The sequence below is a fragment of the Aethalodelphis obliquidens genome, unplaced genomic scaffold (assembly GCF_003676395.1).
Source record: "Aethalodelphis obliquidens isolate GAN/ISIS:26980383/991018 unplaced genomic scaffold, ASM367639v1 scaffold19, whole genome shotgun sequence".
NCBI classification, from domain to species: Eukaryota; Metazoa; Chordata; class Mammalia; order Artiodactyla; family Delphinidae; genus Aethalodelphis; species Aethalodelphis obliquidens.
In genome coordinates, this window is record NW_020837963.1 from 15,988,514 (window position 1) to 16,014,301 (window position 25,788).

At 40.0% G+C, this 25,788-nt stretch overlaps 1 protein-coding gene across 1 annotated transcript in view; it reads left to right on the forward strand.

The window, feature by feature from the left end:
- Positions 1–25,788, forward strand: part of CDH20 (cadherin 20) — a 206,110-nt gene that overhangs the window by 126,480 nt on the left and 53,842 nt on the right. Inside the window, exons 2-3 of the mRNA XM_027118670.1 lie at positions 18,383–18,778; positions 25,294–25,588. Coding sequence (XP_026974471.1) covers positions 18,533–18,778; positions 25,294–25,588 — 541 coding nt within the window. The 5' untranslated portion in view covers positions 18,383–18,532. The remainder of the gene's footprint in view (positions 1–18,382; positions 18,779–25,293; positions 25,589–25,788) is intronic.

Consider the following 25,788-nt stretch of genomic DNA (forward strand, 5'->3'; position numbering starts at 1 on the left):
TCTTCATCCCTTTCTGTTCAGGGGAAACCATTTCCATTCCTCCCACTACAACATATCCCTTCACGTCCACCAACACCCAAACACCTCCCCCCAACAAATTGCAAAAAACCTAATGTGGTAACTGCCTCCAAATTTGGAGCTTTATATGCAACTGTTTATGACATTCACAAAACTGGAAAAGAACTGCAATAGCACTGTGCTTCTGGAAAGATGAAGCCAATCTCAGAATCCAATTTTCAAAAGGAAATGCCATGTTTGTTTCATGTCAGCCTCTGCTTCAGATCAGAATGAAAAAAAAAAAAAAAAGGAAAAAAAGCCAAACAAAGCAAAAACCGTTGGTCTGGCTGGTTATTTCCCAGCAAAGCAGAGGGCAGATGGAAAGGCATTCAGTTGGCCGTAGCGCTCTCTCGTCTAACCTCTAGTTGCTTTGGAAGCAGCTGAGCAAAGCTTAACCCCTGCTGAATGAGAATTCACACACACACACACTTCCAAATGTTTATTTAAATAATATTATTTTGAAAATATAGGCTGGGCTGTCGCATGGACAGGTGGTCTGGCTGCTCTAGCAGTACTGATACACCAGGCCAGCAGCCCAGTTTGTCGAGCCATGGCTCCCGACCGCCCTGTAGCGACAACACAGTACACAGTCATGATTGTACATGTAACGCAACACAATCTCTCATTAAGATGGAAGGATTTCTGGAAGTGAGCCTGTGGCATTTTGTAGATTTAGAATTAACCTGTGGAGTGTGAATATATACAAAAGAGAGAAAATCACCTCTGCTACTGAAACTGTTTGCATTTACATATGTACATTATAGTTTCCAGCTGCCTACATGCATGTGGTATTAATGATTAATAAAAACCTATAGTCATATATACATGTAAATATACAACAAACAGAGAGGGATCTAGAGGCACTGCCAATGGCATATATGAAATATGTCAAATGACTCACAGAGATTCTGATTTTAAAAAAGTGTGTAGGAAAAAAATGTAATTGATTTTTAAATGGCTTTCTTTCCCCTGTATTCAGCTTTCTTACCAAAGACCATTTTTCTCATTGCTCTCTGGTGAAAACAATTTGAGTATTGCTTCTGCTGGTCTTCACCAGATGCAAAAAGAACACATGTGCCAAACAGTCACATGTATGTGTGCTCACCTCTGCTGGCTGCCTGTGCTGCTGGCTACCTGTGTGTAAGTTCCACTAATCCCCCTGCCAACTGCTGTATATGCAGACAGTGTACACCGGGATCCTCAGGCGTGTGGGGAGAATAAGGCTCGGTTAGCCTGGTGATCGGGATCGTGCGGGCGCATCTCATCATCCCTGTACACGATGTATCCCGTGATTGTCGTCTGCAACACGGCTGGGTACTGGCTGTATCCAATCTATTTCTACACTATATTGTCATTGGTCAAAAATGGCCTTGTTCTCCCATTCCCTCCATTTTCCAACTGAAAAAGTAAAGGAACCGGTAAGCCTGAGCTCAATTTGTTCTGGCACTTACTGCAAAGTTCCTACTGTGAGGGAGCCCCTGCCCATTGGTGCGGAATGACACGCAGCCATCCAGGGTCCAGACAAAAGGAGACCCTGCTTTTCTCCAAGTGTATTCAGCCATGTATAGACATATTGGCCGAGATGCCTGCCCATTCACATCTTAATGGGAAAAAGAGAGAGAGAAGAACCCGATTTTTAAAAAAAGGAGAATGAAAGATTATCAAGTGACACCAGACAACAAAACGTGAGCTTGGTTAAGAGGGAACAAAGGAAACTATTTTGACCACAAGACAGTAAATCACTGATATAATGTAGATACATATGTTTTACTGCTATCCAGCTAAATTACGCTTTTATTACAGACAAAGGTTACTATAATGATACTGAAATATGAAACTGAAGAAAGTTATGCTTGGAGGTTGGACTCTTCTATCTTCTACTTCCTCTCTCTCTCTCTTCCCTTCACTAAGGGACACATGCACATTAATTCGACCAAATGAAACTCTTAAGATGAAACACCACCAAGATGCATTCTAAAGCGTAATTTTTCTGAAACAAGTATGTAACTTTACTAAAAAACCAAAGTACCAGTCAAAAGGTGAAAAAATATATTACATTATGATGAAAAAGAGGTCGTTTAAGAAAAGGCTGAAATGGCCCTTCTATTTGAAATGGCATATGGAGGCTCTTATAACACTGAAAAAAAAAAGTGACTTTTTCTTAATATTTGTCCTTATTCTCTGCTCATGAATAGAAGGAAAATGTTTGAAGATAAGGTCACTTTAAATTCTAGGCCATGGCACATGTTCCTCTCTGGGGCCAAAAGCCCTCGTCTTTTCCCTTTTCGACTGTATCAAATGATAATTGTTCTACCGTCCAACACTCCTGTCTACTAGGAAAAGTTGACAAGCAATAATGTCAGAGTTACGTCTATGACATACCAGAAATCATTTCTCCAGCAAGTCACACATCTCAAAGAATAAGTAATGAAATGAACAGGAGAAAATTAAGCTAATTTTAAAATCTGTTATTAGTTGCTTCTCTTTACTCATAATGGAAGACAGGGGTAAAAATTACAGATTCAATAACAACAGGCACTTTTTCCATTACGAAGGATGGCTAATTCAATGGATGAATCATTAGAGAATGATCCCTCTGGCCTTATGAAACTCCAGACAAAGAAACCCAAAAGAAAAGTTTAAGATATAAAATATAGCATAAAATTGTTGGGAAAAGTGAACTACAATCCCCAATGAAATGACCTCTCATGGCAATTAAGAGCCCGATTGTTAGAGCATTAACAGCCTCAGGCAAACTCAACAAACCCATTCCTGGCTGCGGCGGGTAATGACAGATTTCCTAGGGAGTATTATTTAATTAACAATAATTTGAAAGAGCAGCTCAGCTGAGATACTGCATTTACTTACTGGAAACACTAAGCAATAGTAAGTGGAAAAGACGTGCAATTTGTTAGCCTTCCAATTATCTTCTGTTTCTGAAATACATAAGTAGCTAATAGGTATTTGCCACCAGATATTTTCAGCTGTCTGTGAGGCCAACATGTCCAAAGAACTTTAGCTCTTACTGTTCAAGGCTGCTAACAGTCTTTTGCCGTTTGATTCTGTTAAGAAATCCCCCAGGGCCTCAAATATTCAGGGATAGCATTCTTTGTCCTTCCCCCATCTAGACAAGGGCAACTGCCAGCCCCCCTTTCTTGTATACGCCAGACTCCCTCCCACCCCCATACATCATTTGCCGCTAATCACCTAACATAAGTGACGCCTTTTGTTCTCACTCCCTTCCCAAGTAGCTTTGGGTTGCATCAGCAATTTGGTAGCTGGCTGGTCTTATCTCCCCCCAGAGATGGACTCAGACCCTGTGGCACTGGCAGAGGGGGATGAAAAGCCCTAGCCATGTGTAGCCTTCTGCCCTCAAAGTTACTGGACTAAATTCCCTACATCCGATGGCCTCCTTTAGAGCGGATTATAATTTAATGACCAATTTCAAACTGGTAAAGGGAGGACCACTTTAAGTTGTTCTGACATACAGTGGGAGCTGGCAGCATGAAGTGAACTCCACAACTAAAGTGACAAGCTCAAGAAAATGCAAAAATAGTGCACTCCGTGGAAGAAGGAGAAAAGTAAGTTATAAAACTTTTCATGTGGGCTGTTATTTCTATGACATATCATCACAAAATTTGGTTTAAAATTGGTCCGTGGCATAGAAAGATTGTCTTGGGAAATGAATGTGTCGATTTAGCTCCTGTGGGAGCCAAACAAAGCTAGCTAAGACGGTAATTCTAAATTATTATTGGGTGGCTGTTACTTGTAGTCACTTGTGTCCACTAAAATTCCTGCCAACAGAAAACCTTTATCTTGACTTGATTTCTGATAAGCTTAGAAATGAACACTATGTGTGGAACATGGTTACTAAGCAAAACAAATTTCTGTTCATGACTTCTGAAAAGACAAATCTGAAATCCCAGCCAGTCAGCTCATGCTTATGTTTGGGAGTAGGTTAGGATGGGGTGTATACAGAGCACAAGCGTCCACAGTGGATTAAGGTTGATTGCAGGAGCTAAAGATTTTTCTCTTTGAGTCTTTTGAATCCAAAGTAGCTTTTGCTCAAATAATATCAAAGGCATCTGATTAAACACATCTCCCAGAAGGATTTTATTGTAGGGCATGCTTTACTGTGTATAATCAGATTGATATAATATGGCATCAGCCAGTGAATGCCTTGTTTTGAAACAACTTGTGGAAATAGATTTTTATCTCTTTCTTTAATCCTAATTTGATGCTATTAACAAATTCCATTATTTAGATCGACTATTAAGATTGGAATCAGTTTGATTTATCAGAATGAGTTTCCCATTAATAAGCCTTTCTTGCTACTCTCTATCTTTTGCTTTCATTTACTTTTAGTACTTTGAAGAAAAACATTTGCAAAATCTGCTTCCTTAATATGGATTAAAGCACATGCATTGTTTCCCGTTAAACTATTCTTAGCCTTAAAGTGTAAGAACAAAAACTTGTAGAGTTTATATGGGTTTCTTTCAATGATTTTTTACTGTATAGGAAAGACAAAAGGGATTATAGGAGAAAAATAATAAATTAAACTTTACAAAGATGCATAAGAGCATTTTCCATTCCAAAGAAACCCAATTCCTTTACTGACATAGAAAAAGAATATACAGGAATTTTAACTGCTAATGCAGTTTCCACTGGTAACATCTGAACATCTTTGTGGCACTCCTATGTGGTATTTAAATATCAGAAAGGGGGGAAAGTGTCAGCATAAAGGCAAGGGAGGCACACAATTTCTCCAGACAGAAGAGCTAACAATCCTATCTTGCCACAAATGTTACCTGAGATCAATCCGCAGGTCATTTTTTAAAATTCTTTTCTTTACTGATATTTTAGAGCAAGTAAAAGGAGAAATAGCTAGAATCAAGCATCATCATCGATTGATTGCTCTCTAGAGGAGGACCACAAATTCTTTTCACTGTATGCTTATAAATTCAACGTTTCTCCTATGCAAAAATGAGTGAAATGTTCTTACTATGATGTAAAGTCAGCATTTGAAAATATCATTGACTTAAAGGACTTGTAAAAGACTTTATGGCCCTTCGATTCCATCCCCAACTTTCGGCAGAACTAAACTTAAGTCAGTGGGAAACTTCTCCCCTGCAGTCTCCTGCCCCTATCTGCTCCCCACTGCCCCCCACCCAAAAAAGGGCAGATTTCTTAATCTCCATAAACACTGTCCCAGTTTAAACTTCACTGTCAGAAAATCTGTCTTTGTTTAAATCTCTTCTGCTACTCAGGCCATGCTCCCTCCTCCTGATTCCTAGGAGATGCCTATCTTCAGTGAAGATGAATTTTTAAAATTTGGATGTCGTTATCGAGCTGAACCATGGCTTTTTCTCCTCTAGCCTTAAAGATTTCTTTCCTCAGATACTGTAGGTTTCATCTTTAGGGTCTTGATGACTCCTCTGTACCTGCTTCAAGCTCCCATCTCACTCCCCAATCCTCTTTGGGTTGTAGCTCTCGGAAACTGACAAAGCTCTGGGGAAAATCCCAGTCCCACCTGGTGGTTCCTGGGGATCCTACTCTGTTAATATTGCCATACAAGTGCCAAGATTCTTTTTGAAATGAGAATGTTATATTGCTGAATCGTTGTTCACTTTTTATTTAATTCTATTCCACGTTTTATTATATTCCTGTTTGGTGCCGACACCGTGCTAATTCTGAAGATACAGAGGTGACAGTCACTACCCTCAGAGAATTCACAGGCTAGGGGGGAAAGCAGACCATGGGGGCTGTGCTGGCAGAATGGACAGAGTGGCATGAGGGCACAAAAGGCAGGTCTGGTAATTAATAAATGCTCCCTGGAAGAGAGATTGCTAAGCAAAGAAGGGCCTGGGAAAGGCCTTCATGTCTGAGCAAAAGCATGACAGTGTTCAAACAAACATACAGTCTGTACTTTATTTTGATGGACAAAAAAGTGAGGGGAGCAGGGACAGGAGATGAGCCTAGAATGGTAGTAGGAGTCAGATCATGTAGGTCCTTAAGTGTCTGTCAAGGAGTTCAGTTAAGAAATGAGGACCTATCAGAGACCTTTTAGCAGGTGAGTGGCCTGGTAAGATCCCTCTGGCTGATAAGAGAACAGATTAGAACAGGGACACCAGTTATGACGCTGCCGCATTGGTGAAAATATGAAATTTAAAACACTAGAACTATGGCAAGTACAGCAGGAATGGAGAGGAAAGATGGATTTGAGAAAGACTTAGAAGGTAGAATTGGTAGAATTTGACAGGTCTAAGTAACCAGGTATGGGGGGTTGGGGACAGAAGGAATCTGACTTCTGAGTTTCTACTTGGATAGCTAGAAGTGTCATTCGTTCTCCAGGTTAGAAAAAAACAGAGCAACAGACTCAACAAAGAAAAAAGTTAGGAGTCATACTGGGAGGAAATATCTACAATGACCCACCAATCTTTTTTTTTTTTTTTTTTTTTTGCGGTACGCGGGCCTCTCACTGTTGTGGCCTCTCCCGTTGCGGAGCACAGGCTCCAGATGCTCAGGCTCAGTGGCCATGGCTCACGGGCCCAGCCACTCCCCGGCATGTGGGATCTTCCTGGACCGGGGCACGAACCCGCGTCCCCTGCATCGGCAGGCGGACTCTCAACCACTGCACCACCAGGGAAGCCCAGACCCACCAATCTTATGTTTGTTCAATGAGTTCTCATTTCCAGATGTTACTAGATTTTATTGTATTCATCATTGCTCTGTTTATATTCTAACACCTCTCCAAAAGAGCCACGTGTTGAAAGCCAAGCCACATCCTTTATCACCATCATTTTCACTTGTTCGCTTCGGTAAAATCTCAGTACTCAGTGACCATGACTTTAGATATCCTTAAAATTATGAATGAATATTAAACACTTGATACAGAACTTACTATAATAGCACTTGTCAATGCACTAAAGTTCAGAATGGTCCACTGATAACAATTCTCCAGACACTCAGTACTGAACAGTCAGAACCATACCTTTTCATCTGTTATGCCTGGTAAGACATAATCAAACGTTTTGATTATGTCTTACCAGCTCACATAGAGCTCCCTCCTTTAGATGCACCCATCTCTGTACAACATATTCCATTCCTAAATGGAAATTAGGTCATTTGGACAGAATATGTTCTATATATGTTTTTTAAACCAAAGAATAATTATCCCCACCACCACCAATCCCCTTCTAAATACAAAAACTTGCCTTTGCTATTCTGAGATTACAAAAGTTCTCCCACTCTGAACTCAATGGCCCTGAATGGCCTAATGACAATCCAGGTGTAGCAGACTGCATTTCCTAAAAACGGCCACAATAATAGCTCCCATCCCACGGGCTCTTCTGGAGCTTTGCCGCTCCCCCATTAAGAGGTGGAGTCTAATTCCCTTCCCTTTGTGTGTGTGGACTTGCTAGTGGCTCGTAACCAACAGAATGCAGCAGAAGTGAAGCTGAGAGGATTTCGAGGCTGGGTCATGAAAGGGGAAGTGGCTTCTGCTTTAAGAATGGGAGCAGTAGCACCCATGTGGGAGCCCTGGCCTGAGAAATGCCACGCCAGACCAACCCAGCCGACACACATCCAAAGTCCTGACCCACAGAAACCACAAAAGCTAATAAAATGCTGTTTTAAACTACCCCATTTTGAGGTGATTTGTTTCATAGCAATAGCTAGCCAGAAATCAGGAAGTAGTGCCAAAATAATCCAGTCCAACGTCAGATGATTGAAGATCAGAGGATCAGATCCCCCTTTCCTCACTGAATGAGAGGAAAATGTGCCTCTTGATCCAGGTCTGAGCCTAGCTAGCTAATGACCTTCATGCCAAAACTAGACTGGATTCTGATGAGCCTGAAAGGACTGAGAAGATCCTGGATGCAAAACAATTCTCCCTCCTGAGAATGCTGGTCACTTCAGGATGACCCGACTTTGCTTGGAAGGACCTAGTTTTAGACCAGTTTGTCTTGGGCCATTTGGGAATCTTTTTTTATACATCACTTGTTAACATGGTAGAACTCCATAAAGAAAAATACAAACTCGGGTATATATTCAACAATCCTAACAGAGGCTAATGGGACTAGACTTTTGGAGGCAGGGACTCTGTTCAGAGTCCAAATGAAGACCACCTCACACACTTGCTTGAAAGGTGATTCCAGTTACTGAGCTACAGAACACTACTGAAGAGCAATCAGGGAATAAAAATAGCCCAGAAAAATGAGGACACTTAACCAATCTCTGCCCCATGATTGTATTACTATTATATAATTAGAGACAGGTTGCTGCTGCAACCTACAGATCAAATAACCACTCTTATCATACGTGTATGCCCAGCCGGTCATGGTCTGTTGGGGAGATCCAAGATACAAGTGGTACCAAGGTGGAGAAGAGAATATTGAATTTCAGGCTTAGGGACAATGCTTTCTACAATTACCTTCTCAAAAGTTCATTGAGATCTACAGATAGTGGACAGCATCAGCCTAGGATCAGCTAATTCTAACGTAACTTGACTTACTGTATTAGTTCATTTGAGGTATTTCTAGAGTAGATTTCTTCCTTTCTGATGAAACTGTGAAGTGGCAAAATTTTGTTTCTCCAATTGAAGGGTGTGTGGCAACATGTGTTAAGAAGTTGATAATAAATGGTGTTTTTCAGGACAGCTTTTAAACCAATTCTTGATCTTCTTTCAAAGGCAGAGTTACATAGTGTCCCTTTGCATGGGATATCATAATTTTTTAAATCATGTTGTTGGAAATCAAGATTAGTCTAGTTTTGCTATAATAAAAATACTATAATAAATATAAATGCATTTAAATTCAAATAAAATATGTATCATAATTCTTTCCTTAGGATCAATTGCATATTCATTTTAAAGACATGACACATTGCAAAATTGCTTTCAAGAAAACTGTTGTCAGCCTACAATCCTGTCTGAAGTATACGAGAATGTGCAGTTCCCCACATTCTCAGAAACATGGCCAGCTTATTTTTTAATGTTTTTCAACTTAATCAGTTGAAAATGGCTTGTATTCTTCAGCTAATTGTGAAAGTAAAATGTTTAGCATATATTACAGGTCATGTTATTTCCTCTTTTATGAATTTCTCTTATTGTCATTTGATAATATTCTATTGGAATAACTCATTTTTAACACTGAACATAAAGATTCCTTAATATGCTAAGGATAATAAGCCTTTGTTTTCTCACTCATGCTGCCTAATATTTATACATAAAAATATAACAATTCCTAATAAGTATTTAGTTCAACCTATCAACATTTTCCTTCACTACCTTTGATAATACTTTGGGAAGGTATTGTAAAAATAATATTCACCTACATCTTCTCTTAGTATCTTTTGTTTTGTTTTTCTGTGTGTTCTACTAACTTTCAAGGTTTATTTTTTCCCATTTGACTCTTCAATGAATGAAGAGCGGATGGGGAACAGTGAAGGAACAGGTGGAGGTTGACCCTGAAAAGAATTAGAGAAAAAAGACCGCGTATCAGCCCCTTCCCCCCTCCCCTGAAATTAAGGAAGTAAAAAGCTAAACCACCAGAGATAACTTCATGGTCCTATCCCTTTAAGTAAACAACTACAAAATATTACATAATTTTAGGCCACTGTAATTTTTCAAATCCCGATTCCCTCATAAGGTTTCCAAGCATCTCTACAAAGGATTCTTTACATTACAACAAGTGATGCCAAGATCTACAGCACTTCTGACGTGTAAAGGTTTATTACATTTGGTGTCTACAGCACTTCTGACATGTAAAGGTTTATTACATTTAGTGTCCAAAAATATCACTTGTAAAATCTCACTGTTTCCTTGACTTCTGTTGCCTTTATACTAATTACACACCACTTAATATACTGCTGGTAAGAATAGCTATTAAAATCAGCATGGAAAAATATTAATTAACTTAAAATAAAAGCCTGAAGACCTAGAAAGAATAATATCAAGCTGTTAAATACTTTTTATAGCTTAAAAATACGTTTGCACTCAGTTAATGTTTATTAAGCACCTAGTATGTGCCAAATACTACACTGGGTATCAAGGATACATGGATAAAAGACACTCTCTGGGTCTTCAAGGAGCTGACAGTATGGGGAAGAGAGAGACAAGTAAATAATTACAATACTGAATAATGAAAAGCCAAGACAGGAAATGCACAGGGTGCTTTGAGAAAAAGATAGACAAAAAGGGAAACATATAGGAAGTAAAATAGATAAATAAAAACAGAACTTAATCTATAGCAATAGGTATGATAATCTGTGATACTCCTTTAAAGAAGATTATCATCCTCATATTTGAGACTCAGAAAGGTTCAGGAGACACCCATGTGCCACATATCGAATGGCAGAGCTGGAAAGAGTCTTACCAAGGTGTCCTGATTCCAATTATGCACCATTCCTTCAAAGAGAGATTTTGTTTTTGAAAGCATGTACTAGAAGACAAGTTTCTCTTTTCCTTTAACAGAATAAATAATAAATATCAATGAGACTTTTGCTTCGTTTTGTTTTGTTTTCCAGGGGTTTCTCTTTTCCTTTAACAGATTATCCAGTTGTTGCCTTTGTGTTCATCCTTTATGCATTAGAAGAATGAAAGATAAAATACCCACGACTCCAATATGAGAGTCAGTATTGTGTAAAAGGAATAACATGTGGGGACTGACAGGTCAAAAAAGTCCCTAGTTAAGTTGAAGTTCAAGTCGGCCACAGGAAGCCACTTACAGCAGGCCCAGCCCCCAGCCCGCCCCCCGCCACCCAACTCATCCAGTGAGCCTGGATTCAGCATGCAGGCTCGGGGAGTGGTGATAATTGCTCCAAGGGAGAGGCAGGAGCTCACATTCTTTATGCCCAAAGCTGCTTTGAAGTTTTGGACTAAAAAGAGAAGGGAAGTTCTTGCCTCTTTAAATAATCAGGCATAGAAGAATGAATTTTTTATCCCTAAGTCTAAAATCAAATTTATTACCTTGCCTCTAACTAGTGCCTCCTCTCAACTTCCTGCCATCACCTAAGCATGGAAGTTTCCTTGTCGTTGTTTTCCTGCGCCCAACTTCTTTCATATCTAGTCAGTTTGCAAGTGTTGGGGACTCTGCCTCAGGAGTTCAGATGTCTCACCGACCTTCTCCACCCCCATCCCTGGTTGAAGGTCTCCTTACCAGCTTCCCTGGACTCTCAGCTGAGTCCCTCATCCCTCTCCACTCCCCTCCAGCAACACAGCTAAACAGAGATTTGAACAAGTACATTGACATGCTTAAAACCCTTTAATTGCTCACTATGGACAATTAAATATATTCCAAACACTCCAGTCCAGCAATATTCAAAGCTCCTAGCTACTGGGTTTTGCCTGTATTTCCTGTCTTACCTCTCATTACCCTCCCGAATCGACCTCATTCTCCAAGCAAATTAAATTATTTTTCTCCCCCAGACAGGCCCTTTCCATCCTGCATCCACATCTCTGCACTTGCATTTTCTTTCACTTGGATGCCCTCCTTTCTATCCTGCAAGGCCTAGTTCATATGCTACCTTAAACATTTTCCTCCCTGATAGAAATCATTTCTCCCTCTTCCGACCAGGTGTAGCATTTTGTTTTTATGGGTCTTAGGGCCCTTATCACAAACAGATCCATGTTATAGTTAGTCATGTACAAAGCACGTGCTACAGAGTCACTCCTGAGGAAGAATTCCAGTTCATCCCATGACTCGCTATGTGGCATTTGTCAATGGCTGTGGTGCAAATATTCATACCATGGTTGATTTCAAGGAGTTGGAAAGATACGTGCAAACCGGCTTTAGTGATAGCCGGAAGGAGCTGACCCCAGCACACCAGTATTCATTTGTTTCTTTGTAAAATGGGAAAAGAATACCTTTCCATGGAATTCTTGTAAAGATTAAATGACAAAGAAAATGTATGTTACTTAACACAGCCTGGCGCGGAGTAAACACGCCATATGCTAGTTCTTCTGCTGTGATTGCTCCCGTCACTCCCGCTGCTGCTCCAGCACGATCGTCACCACTGCTAGTAAGGGTGCTATGCCTGAGCCTACTCCTGCTACTATTTCCACGCTCGGATTAATGGTAGTATCTGCCCCACTAAACTGCAAACTCCTTGAAGTAGGGAAGCACCTACTCACTACGTTTCAAGCGCAGGGCTTTACCAAACACCGTGCTAAGAGTTTCATATATATTTTCTCCCTTAATTCTGACCATCACCCCATGACAGTCTATAATTATCTCCAGTTTCTAGATGGTGAAATGAAATTGAAAGAGCTTAAGTCACTTGCTCAAGAGCGCACAGATGAGAAGTGGTAGGGCTGAAATTGAAACGAAGTTTTGTTTGGCTTCACGAACCGTTCTTTGATTAAACATATTTGATGCTCAAGTATTTATCAAATTAATAAATTGTCTTAATTTCAGACAGCAAACTTAACTTTTTCCCCCGAACTCTTCCTCCTGTGGATTAATCTTTATGGTCCAGCGAAGACTGCAGAATTGTCCTACCTGCCTAAAGTTCTGTACAAAGTCAAAGCTATAAGAGAAAACACTGAGTAGTGATTATTTCTAACTTCTTTTTTTTTTAACTTTTTATTTTGTATTGAAGTATAGTTGATTAACAACGCTGTGATAGTTTCAGGTGTACAAGTAACTTCTTATCAAAGAAGAATTCTAGCCATGCTTTTTTGTAATAAACAAGCACAAATTCAATATAATTATAAATGTCACATAAGACTAGAAATTAATGAGCATGTGAGACAACTCTGAAAAATCAAAATTGATCATTCTTGTCTAAGTGTAGTCAAAGAAAGTGCCCATGGACTGAAATGTAGTTTCATTAGCTTGATTAAAGTGAAAACTGGAGGAAGGGTAAAGTAGGTCAAAAACCTCCTGACTCCTTTAGGATTAAAACATTTACTAGATACTAAGTATGTGTGAAAGGATCAGTAAGAATCTATTTGCCATTCTTGGAGGATATGGAAAGAAAGACAGGACACCCTCAACTGGAAAAATTGATTATAAAGAGAATGAAAAACAAAGAATTGGGCATGAACTCTAGCAAAAGGATTTCTAAAGTGGAAATTCCTTTATTCGTGACCCAAGCTGGGGAATTTATATCTAGAGGGTCAGTGTATATACAGAATACACAAAGCAGGTTTTATTATGGGACTGATCAGGTTTTCAAAGCCAGCTCTTAATTACATAAAATTCAAGCTTTCTATCATTTTTTGTTATATTCCTCTCACCCACATGTGGAAACACACACACTCACACACCCCTAGCCTTACATAAGACCATATATTGTTCCTAAAATCTTCATTTGAGCTACTCTATACCTCCCCCTCAGCCACATCAACCCCACAGTTCCATTTTTCAATGTCTTAAAACAGCACTCCCTCTCTCCTAAACTAGTTTTGTGGTGGGAAGGAGGAGAGCAAAAAGAACAAGTGGTGAGAAAGGGAGGATTTCAGAGACTGATCACAGCTTGAATGAACACCATAAGAGCTGAACCTTTAGGCTCAGGGTTTCCACAGTTTTTGAGGAACTTGGAGGAGCAGGAACTCATAGAATAATAAATAATCAAAATTAGAATAAACAAGAGTGATGACTACCTTTTCTAAGAACTCTTCATGGAAATTAAGTATTCTGTTCTTCTTCTGTTTGATTTTTTTCAAAAACAAAAAGGTAATAGCATAATTCTTCAATTCTAGACACACCATCAATTTATTAACAGCTTCTTTGAGGGATGGGAGAGGAAATATGACCATATTAAATCTACATAATGATTTTAAGATATATCCCATTTCAGAAAGGTTAACTTTGGAGTTTGGGGCAGTGTCATGAGGCAGGTAAGGTGTGGAGTAGGTGAATGGAAGTGAGAGCACAGCCCAAATCCAGGAAATCTGGTACCTGGACAACCTCTTCTGGTTCTGTTGATAGTTGGTCACCTCCACAGATGGCTAGCTTTGGGTAGACTGGTGAGTTGATGGCCACAAAAGAGGACTGGAGCTTCTACTCACTTAATGACTATCCAGTTGAAAAGTGAGATGGAACACCTGTAGTAAATGAAAAAAACTTCAGGTCAGGGAACTATCTCATCTCCCAGCATACAAAACCATACTATACACCATTTCCAAAACAGAGCCCCACTGGTAAGCTTTCGTCAGTAGCACAGACATACACATACAGATCCAGGAATGTTGAAAGTTTGTTTACAGAAGCACTGAAAATATTTTCTTCATGGGATTCCACAATGGGAATCTTGTTGTTTGTGAACTGTACATAGTCAAAAACATCATCAGCATATCAATTTTTCACTCCAATTTATACCTGGGACCACCTGTTCTCTGTGGATTCTATACTCCAATCTGAAGGATTTGACTCTGAAGTAAAATGTGTTTATTCATATTTCTCAAGAGAGACCCTTGATTGGGAGGTGAGATAATGTTGTGACACTGAGCTGTGTTCTGACTGAATGTTGATGCACCTCGGGTACGCAGTCATATCTCACTTTAATACCTAGGATCTTCACAAAGTTTTGTCTTTCTTTTTAAGTACATTTTTGAAACTCTTTTTATAAGTAAAAGTAAAAGTGATGGCATAAGAAGTTTAGCTGCCTAAAACCACAGCACCACAGCCTCCATTTACCTCTGTAAAGGTGTGAGTCGACTATAGAAAATTAAAACACCCCACTGTTCACAGGGGGAGTCACTAGCAGAGGCGACTGACTTTCTCCTTCTGTAGAGATGTCATTTGAGCTTTACTGAGTAGTAAAGCTCAAATGACATCTTCCATTGACCATGGAAAGCTCAGGAAAACTGGAATAATGAAGAAAGAAATCAGAGGGAGACCATAAAAGCCCAGTTCATTTCAAGGAGAAAGCAGTAACCGTCCCTTCCCCCTACATTTTAAATATCACAACAAATCTAAGTAAAGAAATAAACAATTCACTGAGAGCACATTTTATGTACAACTTTAATTTCTTCCTACTGTGTTCATTACCAAGCTGTTTACTTTCTTCAGGCAGGATGGGGGGAAAAAAACTTTTAAAAGACTCATTTAACACAGAAGTCAATTTCCACTAATGTAGTCTTCGTGTGGCATATGTGGTCTTCCAAAGCAGACCTATATACACATGTATACATATATTAGCCTCTTCCTTAATAAGAACAACAGCAATTAGCCTACCTTCAAACACATCATCGCTATTCTTATCCCATAGGAAAAAAAATGAATATGAGAACCATTTTATTTACAATAATTGCAGACTGGTTAGTATTTTTGACAGAACTGATTTTCCCCTCACTTGTATAAACAGCTCTAATTGTGAAAAGAATAATGTAACTATTGGATAACCCAGATTTTACTTCCTGAAAAGTTTGGCAGGGGGTATTTTCCATGCATTCTGCCATGAGAAAGCAGGAATAAAGTGCTTTCTAATCAACTGTAGCTATCAAGTTATTTAACACAGAAGAGAGTTTACAGGCACGTCAGGCTTTGAAGTTTCAGGTGTGTCAGGGAGAATGTGAAAGGGGCACATGGACCACCAGAGCTTTCACAGGATCACCAAGGACTCCACAGGTCCTAGACATCCAAAAGCCACTTTTGTACGTGTCCCATGAAAGGGAAGAATGTGAGGGCTTTGCACTGGTGTATAGGAGGCCAAAGTGGGCAGGAAAGAGAGATGAAAGCTGAGGCAACTGAACGGCCTACAAAATATTCATCACAAAGATTCCATAGAATGCCTTCTTTTTTCCTGAGCTCTTCAGATCACACTTATAGGTAAAGATAGGAGGTTTGAATTGGCAAGAATGCATGTCTAGTTTGTAAGAGATGGGGGAATATAAGGGACAGTCTTAAAAGTCCTCAAAATTTCCTCAAATCTCATTCTTTCCAGAAAATTTACCCAGTGGAAACAGGAGAGGAGACATTTGCACCGCCTCCACACACACAACACACACATGCACCTGCTCACTTAGAACCCAAAAACAAGATGCTAAAAGTAGACAGAGAAAATCATCAAAAATAATGCTTAGACAAAATGTCCACATACGAAACACAGACATTAAAGGAAATACATTAGAGTATATATATTTGAGTTCTATCTTTGATAAGTATGACCCAAAAAGAGAATTTTCTCTATTCTACAGAGTTTTCGAAGAGATAGTCCTTTGATGTTTCCTCATACAAAAAAAAAAAAAAAGTTTGGTTATTACAGAATTGGGCTGGGCCAGATTTACTACCCAATAGTATTTATCATTGATGCAGAGATCTGTAAATTAATATATATACATTAGGCTCTTTCAGAATTTTGGTCCAAAAAGTGCCCACAAGATGTTTCAGGCTCAGCTTCATCATTTTTACACATGACCCAGGTAATTGCTCCTTATGTAGCTGTTCAAATGTCCGTTGACACCTTAAGCCATTTACGGAATACTTTCACCTACGTTATCCCAACAGATCCTCATAGTCATCCTGTGAAGTAGGTGGGAGAACTACCATTCACTGCCTAACAGATGAGGAACAAAAATTCATAGAAGTGAACACGTCAGAGGTGATGAACGCAGAACCAGGAGCCAAACCGGCTAGTGACCCTTTGTCTAGTGAACTTTGGGGAAACTACAGATAGGTCTGTGTCTCACAACATATGGAACATTCCCATTGTGGTTACCAATCCCAGTATTCATTCTGGCGATACCTTTTTTTTTTTTTTTTTTGGTATTGCCCTTTAGTCCATCTTCTAGGTCCCTAAAACAGCATAGCTAATTCTCACCAATCTCTTTCATTAATTCATCTCCGGGGTTAAGGTTCCTTTTTCCAGAATGTCTCCCCTTAGACGGGGATCAGAGAAACATGAGCTGGGTGTCTGTTGATCAGTCTAAAGAGAAAGGGAACAGCTAATACTTGGTGACCCCCCTTCTAGCAAACCATTGTTCTTTATTAACAAACACATCACCCCAAATAAGGCACAGGTGGCTTGCTTTTACTTGACAATCAATCTGCCTTTAGAGCTCTAACTGATAAGAGGCACAGCCTCTCATTCTGTTAAAGAAATTCTATAGCTTTTTCCTCTTTATCAGCTCTCACTGAAGTGACTTCTTATACAGAAATGAAATGGCACATTGTATGAAATGATTATATCTTTTTAATTCTTTTGTTCATTTTAATAGTATTTGAGAGGAAGCTAAAATGAGTTCTGATGATGACAGGTGGAAGGTGGTAATTGAGTTAGCAGCAATGCATTCATTTTAAACCACTTGTAGAAATGGAGCATTGCTTAGTTGCATAGGTCTGAAATCCCCAAATAAACACATTTGTTATGAGAAGATGACAGCAGTTCTCCACATTAACAGTGAAAGTACTAAGCCCACAGAAGACATTCTAGTTGTTCTGACAGAGTGGCTTGAGTGCTATGCCACCTCATTAAATCCAGCCAAAGTAAAGGAAGAAAAGGTTGATGAGGTCATAGCCCAGGAGTGAGGTCACCAGCTAATCTGACCTCATAGCAACAAAAGAAGTTTGATGAAAAGGTGTCCCCAGGGTAGAAGTCAGCATCCCTTTGCGTAAATGAGTCTTTCAGCTCAGAAAAAAAAAATTGTTGGCTAGACTCTCTTAGTGTGCCCAGGGTAGCATGTAACTAATAGTACTTTAAAGTCTATTGTGAATGATATAATGATTAACTGACCTTTCAAATCCTAGAAAGGTTACATTAGCAGCCACTATCAGTGCTTCAGAGCTGAAGCAGTAGAGTGTGAAACTCGAATTCCACCATGAGCTCAGAGAATGATTAAAGTCAGAAGTGATCCATGGCTGCTTATAAATGAAGTCCAAGAGTCCCAATATTATCAATAACATGGAGTAGACAAAGTATAATTGTGGGTGACAAAAAAAATAGTTAGATTTTGCTTTTAGTTTTCTAATGAAAGCAGTTGGGCTAATGAAAATATTAGTTATTAGCTGTAAATTCTGGAAATGAATACTATTTTTAAGAATGTAGGAGACTGTCTTAAAAATATTTCAAAGAGCACACTATTAATTCAAGCCAATCAATAATACAGCATAGCCCTCTAGTTACCAGTGAGAAGAAATTTATTCACTAGTTTTATTTCTTTCTGAAATCCATATTTAAAGGTTTGGGATTGACTATGTCAACATAAGTTGTCTTCTTTTTATCAAAATATTATTTATTACTCAAACACTTCTAAAGCAGTGTTATGACTCTTTAATTTGTTGAGTAGAAAAAATGAATATTTACTAACATTTCTTGAAAACTTGCTGTAAGCCCACAAGAAAGAATTTGACATCATCACACTGTGTTTTCCTTAACTTGACAGGAAGTCAACGTCAAGTAGACTGACTTGAATCAGGACCTCATTTGGGAAGTATAAGTGTTCAATAAACTGCATTACTTTTTTATTTGGAAAATACTCAAGTTCAGTGGCTTTATCATCCTGAACTTTACTTTCTGAAAACCTGGCAATCCCATGTGGACTTCTGGTAGAATGAGCAATGCAAAGAGCTGGCTTGGACTTGGCATGTCCTTGTACTTCTGGGGATTGATGGACCTTACAACCACTGTTCTCTCGGGCACACCAACACCGCCAGGCAAATTAGAAGCGTTCCTGTCAGACAAGCCACAGTCACACTCTCGGACAAAGAGGAGCTGGGTTTGGAACCAATTTTTTGTTCTGGAAGAATACACTGGAACTGACCCTTTGTATGTCGGCAAGGTAAGAACTGCCAAAGAGAAAGATAAATGATCGGAATATTGAATATTGACATTGAATAAGAATATGAATTGCCTATGAAAGCTCAAATAGTCTAAGGCCTGAGAACAATTTTAACTAGATATATGTTACTTGACAGCTAGCTGAAATCTAATTTTTGCTGTGTCAGATACCGATCAGAAAGGAAAGATTTCTCTCCTTGTTCTTGCCTCTGTTCTGAGTGGGAAATATTAGGAATTGGATTTTTGCAGGAAAAGCCTTGGACCCTGTAAGAACCATTCAAGTCCCCCCAGAGGCAGCAGCAGCCTCAGGAATAACAGGATGGGGAAGAAATAAACTGGGAAATGCAAAGGTAGGAGTAGAGGGTTTTTTGCCTTTTTTTTTTTTCAAAGCATTTCCACAGGTATTGCCTGAGGCCTTAATTTAATGGAAATAAAAAGAATAAAACATTCATTTCAGAGGATCCTAGCTTGTGCTTCAGGATAGTTGGAGACAATCAATGACTATATTTATAAACTTTATATTCAAATTCCCTTGATTTATCTGTCATCATTTCATTTTTAATCCGGGCTTTCTCCTGTGTTTACTTATTTTGGATGTTAATCAGAGACCACTTTGCAAAAGCAACCAAATGAGAGAAAGTGGGAAACAAGGAACTAATTAGAAAATAAATAATTCATTCAAATAACAAACACTTGTTTAGCACAGAGGCTAAGAGTGTGGGTTTCAGAGTCAAACATATGTGGGTTCAAAACCCAGCTCTGCCAATTGCTTCCAGAGTGACTTTGGAGAACCACGTAATAAGAGAACCACAACTTCTCAAGAGCTGTCTACATAAGCTCTTTCCTCAACTCCCACCCACTTCTCAACCCAGTTATCTGACTTCTGCCCTCACTCTGCACTAAAGTTGTCTTTTCAATGCTCCTAAGGACCTCCCCACCACCAGACCCAATGGCTTCATTTTATGGAACCACCCAACAGCGGCCTTGGACACTGCTGCCCAGTCCCTCCTTCTCGACTCACATTCTTCTCTCAGCTTCATGACCTTCACAAGCCCATTTTTCCTCCTTCTTTCTCAGCCTCTTTGCTGGTCCTCTCCCTCTGCCTGACCCCAACCACTGGTGGTCCTGTAAGCTTTGCCCTGGGTCTCTTCCCTATCCACACTCATTCCCTGGGTGGATTCATCATCCCTATGGTTTTAACCATCCGTTAAACCGTCCCCAGCTTAAAAGCCTTTTCCATCATGAATACATCTTCCACCTATTCAGAGTCCAAAGATCTCTAGCAACTTGATATTTGTAAAACGTTTCTTCCAACTAGACACACATAGCTACCGCTAAAATAGGTTTAAGAAAATGTTTTTGTATTCGGTAATTGTTTTGTGTATTTGTACAGTTTAGAGCCCTCCTCCCTCCTCCCAAAGATAGAAACTGAGATGTCATCCCTGGCCTTCCCTACATTTCCCTAACACTGAGTACCCAGCACAGAACTGGACATACAAAAATGCAGAAAGACAGGAGTATCTGACAAGTTTCTGGGCTACCACAGTACCATGTGTCAGTCATATTCTCATAAAGCAGATCATTTAATCATCATAACAATGTTACGAGGTAAGTATAATTCACTATTTTGATAATTAGAGTAGGGAACAAGGCTCAGAGAGGTTACGTTCCTTGCCCAAAGTTACACAGAAGGCAACAGGAAATCTTAAACCGAAGCCATGGGCTTTCTTTTACACTGCCCTTCACATGGCCATGACTTTAGACCTTGCCCTGAAAGATACACAGAAGCATCAATGGTGTCGGTGAGACCAGGAATGTAACCAAGCCTGTTTCCTGAAGGTGGGAGCACACAGCTGTGTAGTACCCTCTAGTACTCATGATTAGTGCTCACCCTTTCCTAATCACCCCAACCCAGGACACAGGATACCTCCGCATCTCCACAGTCATCCTGTCCAACCAACACTCCAGCAAACAATGAAAGCTTTTACCCTGAATTGGGTATGTCACCTCCACATGAAGAAGATAATTATGTATTCACTTACCCAGGCACTTTTCCCCTTTACTTTCTTTTGAAAGAGAATCCAACCACCTTTCATTCCCTCTCTTCCAGGGGCATTTCAGCTTGTCACCTTGAGCTCTGGAAGATGTCTGTTTAGAGAGCTGGCCTGAGTATTTGCTTATTTCAAAAAGGAGTGTGGTAACAATTATCAGCTGTAATTGGTATGGCCTTATAAAATCCACACTGGGCTTTCCAGGGACAAGGCAGTGTCGAGTTAAAGCTAGATTATATTGACATATGCAAAGAGGGGGATGCAGAGAGCTTGTGCTTACGCACGAACCTGTGGTCCCAAGTCATACTGAGGTTAACAACTACATGGAAGCTGTCTAACCACAAACTGTAAGCACTTGCTGCATTCCTGGAACTATACGAGGCACCATGAAAGACAGCAAAAGGAGTGAAAGTCACCCTTGTGTTTAACATTTTTTCATGATCTTCATGTACTTCCCATCATTCACTACTCCTTTGGCTCAAGATCTTATAGACTAAAGAATTGTTAGGTTAAGTAGACTATCCACCTGCCTGTCTAGTATAAGTACATAACCACGTGCTGCCAACTCCACTCCAGAAGTTCCTTACCTTCCTCCAAAGAGCTGGTGCTCAGTCAGTGTTAGCTGAATTAAGAATGGATAAACGTAAAACACATTTTTATTGCAGTGCCAATTTGCTGAGTGCCTTAGAGAAAAGCTGTTAATATCTCTTCTTTTCAATTTTCACAACCAAATGTGTATTCTATGGCTGGTAAACCTAATATTAAATGCACAGTACTGTGCTGGTTATTAAGCTAGTGTCTCAGCTCTGTATTCACCTTTCCATACTCCACTTTGTGATGCTGGGGCTGGAACTCTGCAAACCAGTTTCTCCTTTTCCAACCAGCTCCCACTGGGTTCTGAGAGTAGAATGCACTAGAGGGAGAACCAGAGGCAGGAGGAGGGAGAAGGGACTTGTTCCTTTTACCTGCTGCAGTTGATTCCAGTTTCTGGATTCTTTCCACACTCCCAGCCCCAGCCTCATCACACCCGCTGAGAAGTATCAGCACCACTGGATGGCGCCGCCTTCTCAGAAGTCTGAGTCTCTGCTCCGTGGGAGGTGGGCGCTGGGGGGCACCTCCTCTAAACTCCTGAAGCTCCAGCCTGACGGGGCAGCGCTCCCTTCTCAGAGGTCTCTGGCCCAGCCTCCTCCAAATGCCCAGATTCCAAGAGCCCCAACTTCTGCCCTCTGCTCCCCCAGCCAGAGGGACACTAGCTAGTTTCCTGGAGTTATTATCTCTCCTATGATACCTCAATGTTCCCTTTCTGCCTTTTCAATCCTTCATATTAAATTCTCTCTGCTAAAATGACTGGTGTGGGCTCTGTTCCCTGACTAGGTCCTGAACTGATACAATTTCAGGTGACCCTTGAGCAACGTGGGGGTTAGGGGCACCACCCAACCGCACCCTGGAAAATACATTTTTAACTTTAGAGTCGGCCCTCTGTCTATATCCATGGTTCCTCCATAATCACCGTTTACTCTGTATCCGTGGTTCTGCATCCACAGATTCATGTGTAATACTGTTTGCAGCATATACTATTGAAAAAATCCACATATAAGTGCACCCTCGTAGTTCAAATCCATGTAGTTCAAGGGTCAACTGTATAGTCCCCAGAAACTAGTTCTGTGTAAGCAGATCCTGGCCCTTTACATAGCTGGTACTCCTCCTGTTCATAGGAGGCCCTCCTGCTTCTCTGTGGATGTCCTCCCCCCTCCCTTCCCCCCTCCCCTCCCCCTTTCTTGCCCATAAGCACACACACACAAAGAAGGTACCTGAAAGGTGCTTGCCAGCTCTTTTAAGGCAAAGGTAACGTGGTTTCACTAAAAGCTTTAACCCTACTACTACACCCTACACCACTCATTCAATAAAATTTTATTGAGCATTTGCTACACGTGAGGACTCACACTAAGATGAAAGCCACGCGGTTCCTGACTTCAAGGAACTCACAGTCTACAGAGTTCCTCCAATTCTTCTCTCAATACAAACAAAAACAAAGATAACAGAGCCAACGTTCAGCCCAGACTCCACGGACATCAGCCAGCCGAGTAGCTCCTGAGGAACCAGAACTTTCTCTACAGCAGCAAAGATTTCTAGCCTCCTGTTACTTATTAAGTACTCTCCATAGGCAGAGCACTTCAACTTGGCCTATGATGATCACAAGTATGCTTAACTTTCTTAAGGTTCATAGGACAAAACTTTTTAGATGACAAACAGAACACCTCAAAACAATCCTGGGTATTTTCTTTAACGTCAGCTTCTATCCTTTCTTTTTCCCCTGGATAATCTGCCATGCCCTGAATTAACCTATTTCATCCTAAGTGAAAGTTCTATGCCACATGCCTTAAAACTACACGTATTTATATGTATATGTATATTTATATTTATATATGTATAGACATATATATGTAAACACACACAAATATATACTTTTTTTTTTTAATCCTTAGACCCCTGTCCTCCTCCTCCCAATTCCATTCCTCTGCCTGGGAACACAGTTCCAGATGGAATGGATTTTCATTTCTTTGTGGCCGGGTCCAAATAAAATGGCTTTCTACTCTACACAGTAAGAGCTAGGCACCTCTGCCTTTTTAACTGCGTAAACAGAAGATTTGGATTGCGATAAAAAAATAATAATACTGTCTATGGAATGAGGAAATGGGAGAACTTTATAAAAATAATAATACTGTATATGGAATGAGAAAATGGGAGAACTTTATATTCTAAATAGAATTCTTTAAGTAGAAAAAAATCCACAGCTATTTTTTCGGTCAATTTTGTTCTCTTACTTCCCTTCTGTAGATAAGACACAGCTGAATTCCTCTAGGCAGCAAAATCGCTGCCTGTGTGATTTGGCCGTGAGTCAATTTGAGATTCAGCTCAAAACCAGCCACAACCTGCAAACCCATCCTTGTCTGAGGATGTCGTGAATACACTTTCAGGTGTCTTCTTGGTGTCCGTGCCATTTAATCCTCAGACTAACACTGTCCCAGCAATGCTTCAGGCAGCCTTCTCCAGCTTCTACCATTGGGCTATGCATAACAAAGAGGCCAACAGGTTGTTTTTTTGCCGTCTCTGCTACACTCCTGAAGGTTTGAAGGGAGTACAGAAGAGCTGGGCATGTTAATACCCTTCTCTCTATGCACGTATATCATCATGGTAATTGGCCCCATTTATAGCTTTCCTATTATGGGAAAGACACTGTACTAGGTGCTTTACATACATTAATCTCTAATGAGCCCAACAAACCTTCACAGTAAGAATTAACATTGTCCTCTACATTTATAATATGAGGAACTTGAGAGTTATAAGCGTTAAATAATTTGTCAAGGGCACTCAATTTATAACTGATACAGACAGTGTTCAGGCCAGATATACTTGCCTCTCTGGCCTAACCCTAATGCTGGCTGTCTGTTTTATAAACTATATCTCATGGACTTCATCACTGAGCTATGCAAAGTGCTAACTACCCCAGCAACAACAGAGCTGGTGGTAGCTGACTAAGTGTAACTAATTTTCTGTTGCCCCCTTAGAGAAGGACTATTATAAGAGCACAAAATTCCAGGGTTCTTGCCATCTATATACATTGTCTATAATTAGGGGTGCAGGAGTTTATTTCTAGGCTTAATATGAAAATAGTGCCCCTGGACTCATTTCGAGAGTCGTTACAAAGTAATTTGGGAGGAAATATAGCTGGATGGACAGATAAAAGCATGTCCCTAACAGAACCTTCCACATATAGATTTGAGTGATTCAGTTATGAGGCCAAGAACTGGTCCCACCAAAAGGAGAGATACACTGATACAAAGAATAATAACCAGCAGTAAAATTCCATTTTGATGCCTGAAACATAAACAAGCATAGTCCCACTGAGTGAAATTACGGAATTCAGAGAATTTCAAGAGCCCCTGGAAGTCATTTTGTATCTCCAGTATGGTGGCCACTGGTCTATCTATTAGCTATTTCATCAGCTTCTCAGCCAACTCGAACTGTCATAAAGTTTCTGAAATTCCAAAACTTAATTTATATCAACACTTGTACAATTTTTAAATGTTTAGCTTGTCCTTTTCTTAAAAAAAAAATTAAATGGAAAGGCTGGACTCCTTCTTATTAGACTTGCTCCTATTGTACACGTTGGGACCTACACTTTCCAGAACTCCTGTTTTCTATACTTCTCAGGGAAAGGAACTTCAAAAACAGTACTAAGTTAAGGATACTGAATGGAATGTGGAGAAACTTTACTTATTCATCAACTTATATTTGCTCTTTGATATAATCATGTTCAATGCGTATTAGTTCTCTGTAGACATTTTAAACATCTGAGTGAAAAAAAGTCTTTCTGTTTGAAAGGAAATCATAAATTTAGACCATATTGAAAAATCTATTTATTTCTGACACCTGTTCATACGTCGGTGCTTTTTTTCCTCAGCTTCATTCAGACATGGATCGGGGGGATGGATCCATCAAATACATCCTCTCTGGAGAAGGTGCAGGTGTCGTGTTTACCATCGACGACACCACTGGAGACATCCATGCCATTCAGAGGCTTGACCGAGAGGAAAGGGCCCAGTATACTTTAAGGGCTCAAGCCCTGGACAGGCGGACGGGCAGGCCAATGGAGCCAGAGTCAGAGTTCATCATTAAAATCCAAGACATCAATGACAATGAGCCCAAGTTCCTGGATGGACCTTATGTCGCCACTGTGCCAGAAATGTCACCAGTGGGTAAGGTGGAGATTCACTGATTCTCACAAACAGCGGTTCCACTATAGAAGATCCTCCTGTCTAAACATGGAGAAGGACAGAATGTGCACAAGAGTTCACAAATCATAAAACTCTACCAAGCTACTTAGACAATGAAGACAGCCATAGTATAAAACAGTAGTAATACTAAGCTTAGTATTGTTATTCAGTTCCGGTTCTTA